Genomic DNA, 14,681 nt, shown 5'->3' on the forward strand with positions numbered 1-14,681 from the left:
CTTTACAAATATTATCCCACTTGATCCTCTGTGACATAGATGCTATTACTATCCCCATTTTACAGTTGAGGAAACTGAGGCAAACAGAGGTTAAATAACTTGCCCAAGATCACACAGCTAATAAGTGTCTGAGGTCAAATTTGAACTCAGGTCTTCCTGACTCCAGACCTACAGCTCTATCCACTGAGTCACCTCCTCAATGCCTCCAGCTCAAAACAATTTTAAACTCAACACTCTCCCCCTCCCCCCACAAATCTCCACTCAAATAATAAGGCTAACTTTGCTCACCATATATTCTTAAAATTCCTATATATCCTTAAATCCTTTTTCTTCAAAATTATGTTTAGCTTGGTTTGGTGGCTGATTTTGTGATGAAGTACTATTTCCATTAATTTTCAGTATATCATATTCCAGCTCATTCTATTATTGCTTATCTTGAGCAAGTAAATCTTGAATAATTTGAAAGGATATTTTGTGACATAATATTCCTCCTGTCTGCATGAAAAAATCCTTTCCTTCTCATTGTCACTGTGAAGTTTGATTATAATGTGCCTGAGTGAGTTGAATCTGTGGACCATCCTTACGGGTAGTCTGTTAATTCTGTCAACATGAAAATGACCCATTTCCCCAATATTTCTGCAAATATTTATTTAGTTTTCTGAAATATATTGTCAGATTATTTATTTCTTCACTTTTAGGGGGTAATCCTGATAACTTTCCAAACTCTGTCCTACTGGTCTGTCACCTTTGTTTGTGAAGTTTCTAAGCATTTTTCCATTTGGATATATATTTATATATATATATATATATATATATTTTGGTGCTGTTTCCTCCCTCTCCTCCCCACTTTTTAAATCATTCTTTCCCCAAGTATTTGTCCCAGTGAATCCATTTTTTTCTTTCATATTCTCCATCGATATTTCCAAGCTGTTGAAATTCATCATCATCTTGTCTTGATTTTTATTTCATCTTGTGTTAATTTTACTATTTTCATTTCTTTATTTCCTTCTATGTTTTTATTTTCCACATTAATATGACTTGCAATCATTCCAGCTTTGTTTCTGGAGTGTTAATTCATTATTTTTTCCTTCTGGCATTTTGGTTTCAGTTTTTTTTAATCCATGATATTTATTTCTCATGTGGGAACTTTTCTTTTGTTTGCTCATTTCTTTGATTATCCCTTTTATGAAAGCCAATTTTATTTTGGGGGTTTTGTGAGTCCTACTCTTTTTCCTTTGCATTTCAATTGTTGTTTTGAAAGGATATTAAGGAAGTAGATTCTCTTGTGACCAGTGACTCCTCTGTCTTCCCAGAAATTTCCTTCCATTTCTTTTATAGTCTCAGGTTTGTTAGCATGTAGCTGTATGTAATAGTATCTCTTTATTTTCTTTATTTCTCTTACAATTGTGATTTTACCTCCTTTCTCACTTCTCTTCTTTGAGTTAAATTTCTACAGGAAAGGCAACAGAGTGCTTGTTATGTAAGGCACATATCTACCCTCCAGGCTCTCACAGGAACTATTGTCCATCCTTTACCCCTTCAGGGGCTGTGACTGGGAGAATTTTAGCTGCTGAGAAAATGTCTGCAGTTGAAGGCACCTCAGCTACTTTGCAGTGCAACCTCTTATATACTACAGCTAAGGTCACACAGGTCATTTGGAAGAGGTATGACCAACTTCTTGCTATTCGTGATGCTGTTTATGGATCTTGGATCAACCCAGTCTTCAGAAAGAAGGTAAACTTGGCCCTAGGCTATCGCATCACTCTCCTGTCCTTAACTGCCAATGACACTGGCGAGTACCATTGTGACTTTCACACCTTTCCTGATGGGATTTACAAAGGAAACATTTTCCTGGAAGTCACAGAACTAAGTCTTCCAGGAGATTCAGGTAAGGCATTGAACTATCCTTATAGTAATTAAAATGCAAGACATCCCAACAATCCTTATTCCATGCAGATTAAAGCATCCTCTCCACTTTCCTTTCCCCATCCCTCACCAAAGGACACTCTAAAGCAAAAGGAATGAATACATCTTACAGCTGAGAGGACTAGAAAGAAACCTGGTGACCATCAAGTCCAATCCCTTTATTTTACAAGCGAGAAAACCATGACCAAGAGAGATGAAGTGATTTCTGAGGGGTGCACAACTGATGTGTGATAAGGGATGGGGAGGGAGGGAAAGGAATAAGTATTTGTATAGTACCTACCATGTGCTAGGCACAGTGATAAGCACTTGTACAAATAATATCACATTTGACAAAGCCAAAAGTTGAACATACATCTCCAAAATCCCAGTTGAGTGCTTTCTATGGTAGTTTAAGGTTTATAAAAACTCACAAACATATGTTATCCTTTTACATATTTTTTTATATTAAACATTTATTAATTTATTTATTTTAGTCTTCAACATTCACTTCCACAAGATTTTGAGGTCCAAATTTTCTCCTCATCTCACTCCTCCCACCCAAAGATGGTATGCATTCTGAATACCCCATCCCCTAATCTGCACTCTCTTCTATCACCACCCTGCTTCTCTTATCCCCTTCCTCTTCTATTTTCCTATAGGGCAAGATATATTTCTATAACCCATTGCCTGTATATCTTATTTCCCAGTTGCAAAACATATGTTATCTTGAGAGATATGGTAGGTGCAGGTTAGGTATAGCATATTACTAGTGATGATATGCTTAGGAAATGCTCACGTCATCAAGTACATGCACAACCAGCAAAGGTAGTGGAATTGGTTGTGTGTCATAAATGAGAGACAATGGATGGATAGCCAGAGTGCTCCATGGATTCCTTCAAGAATCAGACTTAGGCCTCCACTGTGTTTAGTGTCTCTCCTCTGGAGGATTTATAGAAAGACATGGATGAGAGTCAGTCAGGATGGAAGACATGGTAGAGTAGCTATCCACAGGAGTGTAGGAACTAGTTACACCAATGGGATCACATATCTAATGATACATAATTTAGTCACATATCTAAAAAGCAAATTAAATTTATAGATGTCTAATGCATGTCTAAAAGAAATCAGGCTGATTTGACCTATCCCAAAGTCCTGTGGTGACAGGCACGTGACGAAACAGCAGGTGCAGATACACTGGGAGTTGTAGTCACAACCCTGCACATAGGCAGCCCAGGCCATTCAGCAGCCCCCTGGGTGTCTGAGCAGCCTTTTAAAGATTGCACTGCTCACCTCCTGTTGTGAGGAAGGGGCTAGAAAAGGTGCCCTAAAAATTGTCCACTTATCCAACCCTGGCCTGATTACCACAACAGACAGGGATCATACTCTATGGTTGAAACACAAAAAATGTACAAAAGCACCTGCAAAGACAATTCCGCTTACCATTGGCACATGGAATATGTGCACATTTATAGACAACACAAAATCCAGTAGATCTGAAAGATGAACAGCTCTTGTTGCAAGAGAACTCAGCAGGTTTCGCATCCAAATAGCAGCCCTGAGTGAAACAAGGCTGGTAAATGAAGGTCAGCTTACTGAAGTTGGAGCTGGATACATGTTTTTCTGGAGTGAAGGGGAGCACTGTGAAGCTGGTCTAGGTTTTGCAATCATAACTAATCTAGTCAACAAGCTTGTAAGCCTACCAAAAGGAGTGAACAAAAGGATCATGACAATATGATTGCCACATACAGGAAAACATCACGCCACCATCATCAGTCCCTATGTTCCCACCATGACAAACCCTAATGAAGTCAAAGAAAATTTTATGAAGACCTGGAGACCTTTATTATCAATGTGCCAAAAGAGGACAAGCTTATAATTCTGAGTGACTTTAATGCTAGAGTAGGCTCAGACTACCAGACTTGGCAGGGAGTCCTAGGGAGGAATGGAGTTGCTAACTTGGAGGGTAGGTTGAGCCAACACACAGTTGGCAACAGTGAAGCAGAAAAGGAGTGGGCAGCTTTCAGAGATTTGGTGTATAGCAATGCATTTACTCATCCGGGTCAGAACATTCACAAACATCAAGACTGGTTTGACGAAAATGACGGGGAAATTCAGAAGCTGCTAAATGAAAAATGAGAACTCCATAGGGTTTACCAGCAGGATAGTTCATCCATCTCTAAAAAGGCAGTATTTAATTCCATCAAAAATAAAGTAGAAGCTAAGCTTAGAGGGATGCAGTTTTCTTGGTCAGTAATGAAATTAAGTTTTATGCTTATAGTTAACAGTCCAAAGCACTTTTATGATGACCTGAAGGCTATTTGTGGGCCAAAGACCTATGGTACCTCTCAACTACTCAGTGCCGATGAAGCCACATTGATTAGTGATAAGGACATGATCCTAGAGAGATGGACTGAACACTCCCATAATGTTCTCAACAGATGATCATCAATCAATGCTGAGGTCATTGACTGTTTACCTCAGGTTGAAGTCAATCCCCCCTAAGCTGAAGTTCCAACTGAAGAAGAGGTTTTGAATGTCTTTAGGCTCCTTTTGTGAAGCAAAGCACTTGGTGCTGATTCTATTTCAGCTGAGATTTACAAGGTAGGTGGTCCATTGCTCATACAAAAGCTGGTGGAAATTTTCTAGGTTATATGGCAAGAGGAGGTTATCACCCAGGAGTTCAAGAATGCCTCCATTGTCCACCTCTTTAAAGGTAAAGGAAATAGATATCTCCTATGAGAGTCATGCAGCATCTCTCTCTTAGTCATTGCTGGCAAGATTCTTGCCAGAGTGCTCCTTAATAGGCTGATCCTTCACCTAGAAGATGGTCATCTACCTGAGAACCAGTGTGGCTTTAGAAAGGGCTGAGGAATGGTCGATATGGTGTTATGCTGCCCGACAACTCCAGGAGAAATGCCAGGAGCAGAACAGAGGTCTGTATACAACGTTTGTAGACCTGACCAAAGCCTTTGATACTGCCAGTCATGAGGGCTTATGGAAAATTATGTTAAAATTTTGTTGCCTGAAGAAGTTCATCAGCATTTTACATCAATTTCATGACGGCATGCTTGCTCAGGTTCTGGATAATGGAAAATGCTCTAGGGCTTTCCCAGTCACCAATGGAGTGAAACAAGGCTGTGTGCTTGCTCCCATGCTTTTTAAATGGAGTTTAAAAAAAAACAGATCTGTAATCCTCTTTAAGGAGTGGTAGAAGGCTCAGTTCCTGCCTGGAGGGATCCGCAAACCCAGGAAACATAAATAATTCAAGCGTGAAAAAACTGGGACTGCAAAGAGATTCAGATCTCCAGGGGACAATTCCCCCTCCTCCCACCCCTCTTCCTCTAAGTCTTTCTCAGAGATAAGTTAGCACTGGAAGCTCTAATTGAAAAGCCACGGAGCCCACTGAGTAGAGACTGTATCCGGCTGGCAGTTTGGGTGGAGGTGGGGGAGATGGGAGAGTAGTGACCGAGCCCTGATGTTTTCAGCCATGTTGTTAAATGCTTTCAGTGAGGATGAACATGGTGTTAAGGTCAGCTACCACACTGATGGTAAATTCTTCAACTTTAAAAAGGCTACAAGCCAAGACCAAAGTGCAGGGAGTATTGGTTCATGATTTTCTGTTTACAGATGATTGTGCACTCAATGCACACTCTGAAGCTGAGATGCAACAAAGTATGGATCCATTCTCTACTTCTTGTGCTAATTTTGGCCTAACAATTAACACCAAGAAAACAGAGGTGCTCCATCAGCCACCACCACACCATCCATACGTGGAACCATTGGTTACAGCAAATGGAGAAGTTTTGAATGCTGTGGATAAGTTTACTTACCTTGGTAGTGTACCTTCCAGGGATGTATACATTGATGATGAGATTGATGCATGCATTGCCAGAGCTAGCTCAGTGTCTGGGAGGCTCTGAAGGAAAGTGTGGGAGAGAAGAGGTGATAAACTGACTACCAAATTGAAGGTCTACAGAGCCATTGTGCTGACCTCATTATTGTATGTCCATGAAACCTGGACAGTATACCAGCACCATCCTAGTAAACCAAATCACTTCCATTTAAATTGTCTCAGGAAGATTCTGAAGATCACGTGGCAGGATGAGATACCAGACACTGATGTCCCTTCTTGAACTAAACTGCCAAGCATTCAAACTCTACTTCAGAGGGCACAACTCCAATGAGCTGCCACATTGTTCAAATGCAAAATGTACACTTGCCAAAAAAGACGATTTTATGGACAACTCACATAGGGCAAGCATTCACATGGTGGTTAGAAGAAGCGATACAAGGATACTCTCAAGGTCTCTATTAAGAACTTTGGAATTGATTGTGTGATATGGGAGACACTGGCACAGGACTGCTCAGCATGGCGTGTCCACATCAGAGAAAGTGCTGTGCTCTAAGAGCAAAGCAGAATTGAAATAGCTCAAAAGAAATGTAAGATGCATACATTTAGAGAATCCACCCAAAATGTTCATATGGACTATTTGTGCCCAACCTAGGGTAGAACATTCCAAGCTCATATGGGTCTGATCAGCCACAGTCAGAGACACTGAAACTTGACTTTAGCATAGTGATGTCATTTTGGTCCTCTTTGAGAACAAAGGACAACAATCAATCAACATAAACCAAAGATGAACTTTGGGGGCCCCCTCTGAGAGTTTAAATACCCTTGAAAGAGTGGATGTTCCTCACAAGCAAAAATCAACTCTGATTCATTAGCAATTAATGAGAGAATGAATATTTTAATGAGAGTTGGGCTTATTCTAATGAGGGGCTGGGCCGGGACTTTGATTATGTCACTCTTATTCATCTCTATCCAGACCACCCCACCTCAAGAAATCTAGATAAAGGGATCTACCTCCATCCAAGCTACTTACTTCCCAATTGGGTGGGGTCTCACCCAAGGTAGAGGAGAATGTTAACTCATTATTAGCCCTGTCCTTCAGAGGCTGCTTTGACCTAGTAGGGAATGAGGAAATAGAAAGGGAAAAAAACAAAACAAAACCCTGGATCCCCTGATGTTAATTGATTATTAATAATTATTTGTCTCACATTCAATCCAAATTTATCATCATATTTAGATTTTGATGGTTATCCATTGACCTTCTTTAATAAATTCCGTGTCTGTGACACAGTCTTTCTCTCTTCTCTATCTCCTGTCCTCAAACTAGAAGACTATAACATACAGTGATGCTTCCTCAAATACCTGACTTCCTGTTTCCTCAATCTACTCAATTCCTATACTCCACCTCACTCCACACAGAGTCTTATCTTTAATCTTGTAATCATCTACAAGTGTTCCACTTCCTTATTCATGAAATCTGAAATTCTTTTAATTTGATCATAACATTTTATTATCACATCTTTCCCTATACCTTATGACTCATGACCTAGTTCTTTATCCTCCCTATAACCTCCATTACCTTCACTCTTTGCACTTGCTTGACCCCAACTCAACTTTAGTCTATCCCTTGTTCTTGAATCCTTTGCCTCCTTGTCCTAAGACCAATATGGCAATTCAAACTTAGATTACTCCCACCATCTGTCTTCTTTTCTCCTATTCATGAACTGCTGAATGGAGATGGAGGAAGTTATGAAACTATATTGATTGTGTTGAATACAAATTTCTGCTCTTTAATCCCCACTGGACCCTCATTGCAGTAAGACAAACATTCTATTCCTCCCTACTTCATTAAATATCCCAGTTTCCACAATTGCCATTCTAAACATTCTCATCTTTCCCTAAGCCTCTTCAGGGCAATGCCTCCCTCAACCCTCTCAGTCAAGGACCTTGTCTCCTATTTCACGTCCTCCCCAAATCAAGTCTATTTGCTGAGAGGTACCCTTATGTCTTTCTCCTCCTCATCTCACATCATTGAGACATCTTCCTCCATTATCTCCTCCTTCACCCCAGTATTAGATGAAAAGGTGTCTCTCCTTTTTGTCAACACCAGCCCTCTCCCCTTCTGATTTCTGCACAGATTGCCCCCACTATCATACCCTCTCACTATCTACTCCCTAGAAATATCCTCTCTTATCTTTAATGTCTCCCTATCTACTGGCTCCTTGCCTACTGCCTACATATATGCCTATTTCTCCCCATCCTTCAAAAATCCTCACTTGACCTTACCATTTTCACTATCATCTTATTTCTCTTCCCTTTTTGACTAAAATCCTAGAGAAAACCTCCAACACTAAATGACTCCAATTTCTCATTTCCATTAGATTGTAAGCTCCTTGAGGGCAGGGACTGTCTTTTGTCTCTTTTTGTATACCAATGTTTAGCACAGTGCCTGGCACATATCAGACCCTTAAAATATGTCTACTGACTGACTGATTGATACAGTCACAAGCCCATTTCAGTTTCTTATCACTACCTGACTCTTGTGATAGCCTTCTGACTGTTATCCTGCCTTAAGGCTCTCCCCTTTCCAATCCATCATCCACTTAGCTTCCAAGGAGATTTTTCTAGAGTATAGTACTAACCATGTCAACCTGCTGCTCAGTAAGTGCCAGTGGCTACCTATCACCTTTAAGATAAAACAAATTGCCCTGTTTGACATTTAAAGCTCTTAATAGCCTGGACCCTTCCCACTAGAATTCTTACACTTTACTCCCTTCCACAAAGAAATCTACTGGTCTTGGGGATAGGGAGGGATCTACTTTGACAATATCGTTTTTTACTCTCTAGATTCTGTTCAGTGTGGCAAGGTCATTTAAGCAATCTTCAAGAATTCATACTAATCCTAGATGCTTGCTGAGTTGGAGAAGTACCAGCTCCAGAAGGAGATGGAATTTCTAGGGCACATGATAAGACCACTGGCAAATACACTTTTGCTACTTCATCCCCAGGTTTTCTGCTTTGACAGAGCCTCCTACCAACTTATAGAGACATTCCAAGGTTTTCCAGCACATACTAGTGCTAGAAGGATCTGTCATTGAATTTTAACATTATAGGACATCAAGAATTAGCTTACTTCATCTCCTATCTTAACCTATTTGGATCTGAAAAAAAAAAAACATGTCATTATAGAGACCAGTGAATACAGGATCACTCTGTGGAGTTGATGCTCTCATAGTCTACGCTATACAGTCTGACTTGTTCAGGTCCTACCATATCTGCTCTCACAAGTTAACTACTGGAGAAAGGATCTGCATGAGATGAGAAAAAGGAGCTACGTAAAGACAAAACTGCATTTGAGATATGAAGGTATCATTTTCAAGACATGACATATTGCCTGTGCAAGCCTAGGAACCTGGAACACCTTTAGACTGTGTGGTCCTTTAACCAATGTTAGATCTTTTATTGTATTTGACTTCACCATCACTAATATTTTAGGAGCCCATAACCTGCAAATATATTCAGTGTTGCAAAAAAAAAAAAAGGAATTTGTAAAGCTGGTGGATTACATCCTGCAGAAAGATAGATCATCTATTAAATGTTTACTTTGTAAGCACTGGGGATATAAACACATACAAAAAAGACTCCCTATGCCAAGGAGCTTACATACTAATGGAGAAAGGTGGCACATAAGGAGGACCTGGGAAGAAGAATAGTAGGTAGGGAGCATAATGAAGTACATTCCTTATAGATGAGGTATGGCAGCTTATGAGACGATGGTGTGGGTCATGCACTTACCAATGAAGGAAGATGGGCTTCAGGGAAGAGGCATCTTCAAGGTCAGACGGCTGGCTGCTTGTCAAGGAGTAGAGAAGTCTGGAGAATGAGGAGTAGAGCTAAGAGTGAAGTGAGTATGGCCTAGAAACCTCATGAAATAGGGGTCAAACCAGACACTCAACAATCAGGAAAGAAGATTCAACTTCAGATACTTTTTGTTGTTTGGCCATTTTTCAGTCATGTCCAACTCTTCGTGACCCCTTTTGGGATTTTCTTGGCAAAGATACTGGAGTGGTTTGCCATTTCCATCTCTGGATCATTTTACAGATGAGGAAATTGAGGCAAACAGGGTTAAGTGACTTGCTCAGGGTCACAGAGTTAGTAAGTGTCTGAGGCCAGAGTTGAACTCAGGAAGATGAATCTTCCTGACTTCAGGCCTGGCACCCTGTGCCTTTTACAGCTGCCTTTTACAGACTTTATCCTCAAGTATCTCTGCTACATCTGACCCACCACCAGCAGGCACTCTATGCCAATACCTACACTAGATGGTATCCTAAACTAGTGTGAGTACTGCTTCTGAAGGAAAGTCAGTCTTTAGTGTCTCTTCTACATCTGTTTGTGTCTCTATGCTGGGTCCTGGCAAGACTTGATAAGCAGCACTTCGTGTTCACTGGCTACATGGGTATTTTTTTTTTTAAGTCAACCAGCAAGTCAACTTTTTAAAGTGCATACTATGTGCCAGACACTGTTTTAGGCACTGGGGATACAAATATAAAGAATGAAACAATTCCTACTCATGGGGTTTACATTCATTTTTTTAAAAATTTGTTTTAAAAGTCATACATGTGATTGCCTGTAGTAACTTTTGATGACCAGTTAAAAAAGCTGCCTGCTGGGGTAACTAATAATTTTTTTTTTTGCTTTTTGGTGGGGCAATCGGGGTTAAGTGACTTGCCCAGGGTCACACAGCTAGTAAGTGTCAAGTGTCTGACACCAGATTTGAACTCAGGTCCTCCTGACTCCCAAGACTGGTGTGCTATCTACTGTGACACCTAGCTGACCCTGGGATAATTAATCTTATAAGGTATTCCCCTAGCCTAGTCCAGGGAGTCCATGGAGAAGTCAGTAGGATTATTGCCACCCCTACCAACCCTATTCTGTTCTTGGGGGTTCTTCTGGACTTCATTGTAGACATGCCCCAATCCCCAAGGTATGATGCAATTCTAGTGGTAGAAGAGGTATTGACCAGCATGAATCGCTCACTCCTCTGTGACATCTCTCCCATCACCAATAAGGCTGGCCGTCTAATCCTGAAAGAGATCACCTGGCTCTACATTCTCTCCTCCAATGACATGGCTAGTGGGGTTCCCAGTTCATTCCCATGTCTGGGGGAACTGCACTATTCATGGCCCTCCAGGTGAAAATCCATCATCTCACAGCATGCTATTTTCAGTCTGATGGTCAGAAACTATCAGACCTTTGGATAACATCTTGGGTAGTATATTTTCTACCTTCAAGGAGACTTAGTTGCCCTCCTATCAATTCTTATAATTGATATTATAAGAATAATTCTTATAATACAGAATTCTTATAATACAGTTCACTCATCTACTCAGAAACTCACCTTTTGCATGAACCATGGCTTGCACACCTGGTTTTTCTTTACACTCAACTTATACACTGCAGTGTCCATAGCTACTGAGGCAACATGGAATTATAACATCAATCTCCTCCAAAATATTTTCTTCCATAAAGATCACTACAGTTCAATCTGGGATGTCCAAGGGATTTTCAGATTAAGTGACCCTGGAAGGGGCATCATTAAAAGTTACTCTTTTCTCTTGTCTAATTCTTATTTTGTTTGGCATGAAATCTTTAGTTCTTTGAATAGTGTTTAAGAGTGTTAAGTTCACCATAAAAATCATTTTAAAAATGAATAAAGAATGAAAGAAAAAGAATTTATTAAACACTATGTGCCGGGAACTGTGCAAAACACTGGAGATACAAAGAAGAGTAAAGAACAATCCCTGTCCTTAAGCAGTTTACAATTTAAAGAGGGAGACAATGTGTATTTAAATAGGAACCTAAAAAGTAATCTTTGAGAGTATTTTCCCTCTAAGCAGCTAGGGGCCCTGCGAGGACAGCGAAAGGCTTCCTGAAGAAGGTGATATTTGAATTGAGTATTGAAGGAATCCAAGGATAAATCCAGTAAATATTGAACATTTACTATCCCAGAATATCCCAGGTACAGGAAACATCCAGTCCAAAGGCACAGGGATGGGAGATGTAGCTTCATGTGAAAGACAGCAAATAGGCCAGTATGGCTGGATCACAGAATATGTGTAAAGTGTAAGAAGACTGGAAAGATAAAGGGCAAGGTGGTGAAGAGCTTTAAATGCCAAAGAATCTTGTATTTGATCCTAAAGGTAATAGGGAATCACTGGAGTTTAATTCTTGCCAGTAAGAACACCATCCTCCCACAATCCCACAACTGACTTGATTCTGGTTCCTGTACGCGCAGAGGGAGGTTCCCTTAATGTTAATTTCCAAGACTGTTGCCATGAGTTTGTAGGGTGGTGATGTAGTGGGTACCATGCTGCATTTCTCTATGACTGCCAGTTCATGACTTTTGACCTCCTTTCAGCAGCTGAGGCATTGGACAACTCCCATTCAAGGATCTCTTTTGGAGTCCTGGTCTCCGTGATAATAATCATTGCTGCCACAGTCATCATGTTGGTGATCTTGGGGGTCAAGGTAAATGGACCTGATTCATGGACTATAATTCTGGGAGGGATAACCCTTGCTCTTTTTCTTTGAGATGTTTCCATTTCAATGAGGGAAGTCATTCTGACCCTTGGCACACTTCATGGATTGGTCTAAAATGTATGGAAAGGACAATCCTAGGTTCAAGGGGCCAAAAGGTGAGATTCAACAAGGTCCATGGAAGTCGTGGGACCTTGATGGCCTTACCTTTTTGAGGACATAAAAAGAGAAAATTTCTCAGAGAAGTGAGGAGGGGAGAGGAAAATGATAGCTATCTTCAAGTATTTTGAATGGCTATTATATAGAAGAGAGTAATCCTGTCATACCTCAGAGGTCAGAACTAGCAGGGCTTTAAGGTGATGAATTAAAGATGGATCTCATAGAGAGGCAGATTTTGACACAATATAAAGATGAACTTCCTAACATTCAGAGCTGTCCAAAAGTGTAATGAGGTGTCTTGGAAAATAGTAAATCCCCTACCCTTGGATTGAATGTGAGACTACTGTTGGGGACATGTACACTAGGAAATCCTACTCACATATAGGCTCGACTTGGTTTTTGGGATCCTTTCCAACTCTGAGGTTCAGAGATTCTGTGAAAGCATTGCTAATCAGATCAAAGGTTAGCTAGGAAGCAGCAAGCTTCTATCTCTTCTTTGAAGTGTTTAAGGAGCCATGTTCATCTTTGCCGTCTCTCTTTCCTCTCCCAGAAAGAACCACATTGTACACCTCTCATCTTTCCAGCCTTGCTCAATTCTCGGTGGCTGCTCATCCTTACACATGCCACCTCTGAACTTGGTGAAGCTTGTCTCCTTTTCCATGCTTCCCTCATGTAACCAAGAGTTGTATGGAAGCTAGAGAGAAATGCTTATTTATAAAAGTACCTTTGCAGAAACTGAGTGTGTACCTTCCAATATTTAGCTAGCACCTTTGGTTAGAAGGGTTATTATTATTATTTTTTGGCTGGAGATTACTTTGCATAGTAGTACTGCCACTGTAAGTACTTATGATGCCACATCTTTTCTACATATCCATTTGCATTTTGAGCAGCTGGACTTGATCTCTTATCCTGAAGATTCTAAATTTGAAAATCTGTTAGTTTTCAATGCAGCTAAACCCATCCTTTGAATTACTATGTCTAAAACGGATGTCGGTTGAATAATGGAGGACAATCTGTTTCAAATGTACAAGGTGTCCCAGAAGTCTCAGTGTAGCTTTAGAGTCACAACCATATAGTATTTTAAGGTTTATAAATCAGTTTTCTTATAACAACCCAATGAGGTAGATATTATGATTCCATTATCATTCCCATTTTATGAATGAGAAAGCTGAGACTCAGAAAGTTTGAGTGACTCGCTCACTTAGTGCTAGTGTTCAAATCCACATCTGATTCAATACTGCACAACATTGCTAGGCACGCTGCCTGAACAAAGGTAGCCACAATTAACAAGTGCCATCAGGAAAGTCCTGGCAGTATTTTTTCCCCTCAAAATAAGAATACCTGATCAAATTGGTACTAATAAATGAAATATTACATGTAATCACAGCATCAGCACAATTTATAAGGGCATTTCTTACCATGTTTATGTCAAGGACAGCTCTTGAAATCCTTGGCAGGACTGATAATCCAGGAATCTGGAACCACCTGCCACTGTTCTGAAGAATTCATTTATAATGGTGGAATGAGAGACAGTCAGTTACTGTTTATCATATAGACGGTCACCTATCCTGGTTGTGTCAAACTCAAAGAGAAAAAAGTCCACATGTTGACTTGCTTGTCTGGATGTTCAGGCATGTCTGACTCTTCATGATCCCGTGTGCTATACCATGCCAATGCTGTCCTTAGGGTTTTCTTGGCAAAGATACTGAAGCAGCTTGCCATTTTCTTTTCCAGTAGATTAACACACTCAGAACTTAAGTGACCTGCTCAGGGTCACGTAGATGGTAAGTGTCTGAGGTCAAATTTAAACTCAGGACTTCATGACTCCAGGACCAGCTCTATCTGCTCTATCCACTGCGCTACCTAGTTGCCTCTGCATATTGACTTAGAAAACTACAAATGAACATTATCTATGTTATATTGTTTAAGAAATTTTTTTTGGTTAAACATTTCTCGATTACATTTTATCTAGTTCTGGCTGCCCTTGAGAGTTTTGTGGGCAGCTTTCTGACAGGGCCAAGAGTTTGACCCATTGGAACTATACACTATTGTTTTGTATTAGAAGATAATGCAACAGACAGTAATGGGTGAAGGCTATAAAGGACAAATAATAATAATAATAATGGTGCTCTTTCAAGGGTACTTGAATTTATTGTTAGTCGTAGTAGACTGTTTCGAAGCCTGTTGCGGTTTCTAACTCTGTCTCCAAGAGTCGAGGTCAGCCCTAAAC

At 40.3% G+C, this 14,681-nt stretch overlaps 1 protein-coding gene across 2 annotated transcripts in view; it reads left to right on the top strand.

Annotated features, from left to right (window-relative positions):
- Positions 1 to 14,194, top strand: part of TIGIT (T cell immunoreceptor with Ig and ITIM domains) — a 30,778-nt gene extending 16,584 nt beyond the window's left edge. Inside the window, exons 2-3 of one of the 2 annotated variants that reach the window (XM_027868595.1) lie at positions 1,544 to 1,888; positions 12,174 to 14,194. In XM_027868595.1, coding sequence (XP_027724396.1) covers positions 1,544 to 1,888; positions 12,174 to 12,346 — 518 coding nt within the window. In that variant the 3' untranslated portion in view covers positions 12,347 to 14,194. The remainder of the gene's footprint in view (positions 1 to 1,543; positions 1,889 to 12,173) is intronic. The other variant, XM_027868602.1, reaches the window with a different exon arrangement.
- The last annotated feature ends 487 nt before the right edge of the window (positions 14,195 to 14,681 follow it).

This window comes from Vombatus ursinus, unplaced genomic scaffold, assembly GCF_900497805.2.
Source record: "Vombatus ursinus unplaced genomic scaffold, bare-nosed wombat genome assembly UNPS02001419.1, whole genome shotgun sequence".
Classification (NCBI taxonomy): domain Eukaryota; kingdom Metazoa; phylum Chordata; class Mammalia; order Diprotodontia; family Vombatidae; genus Vombatus; species Vombatus ursinus.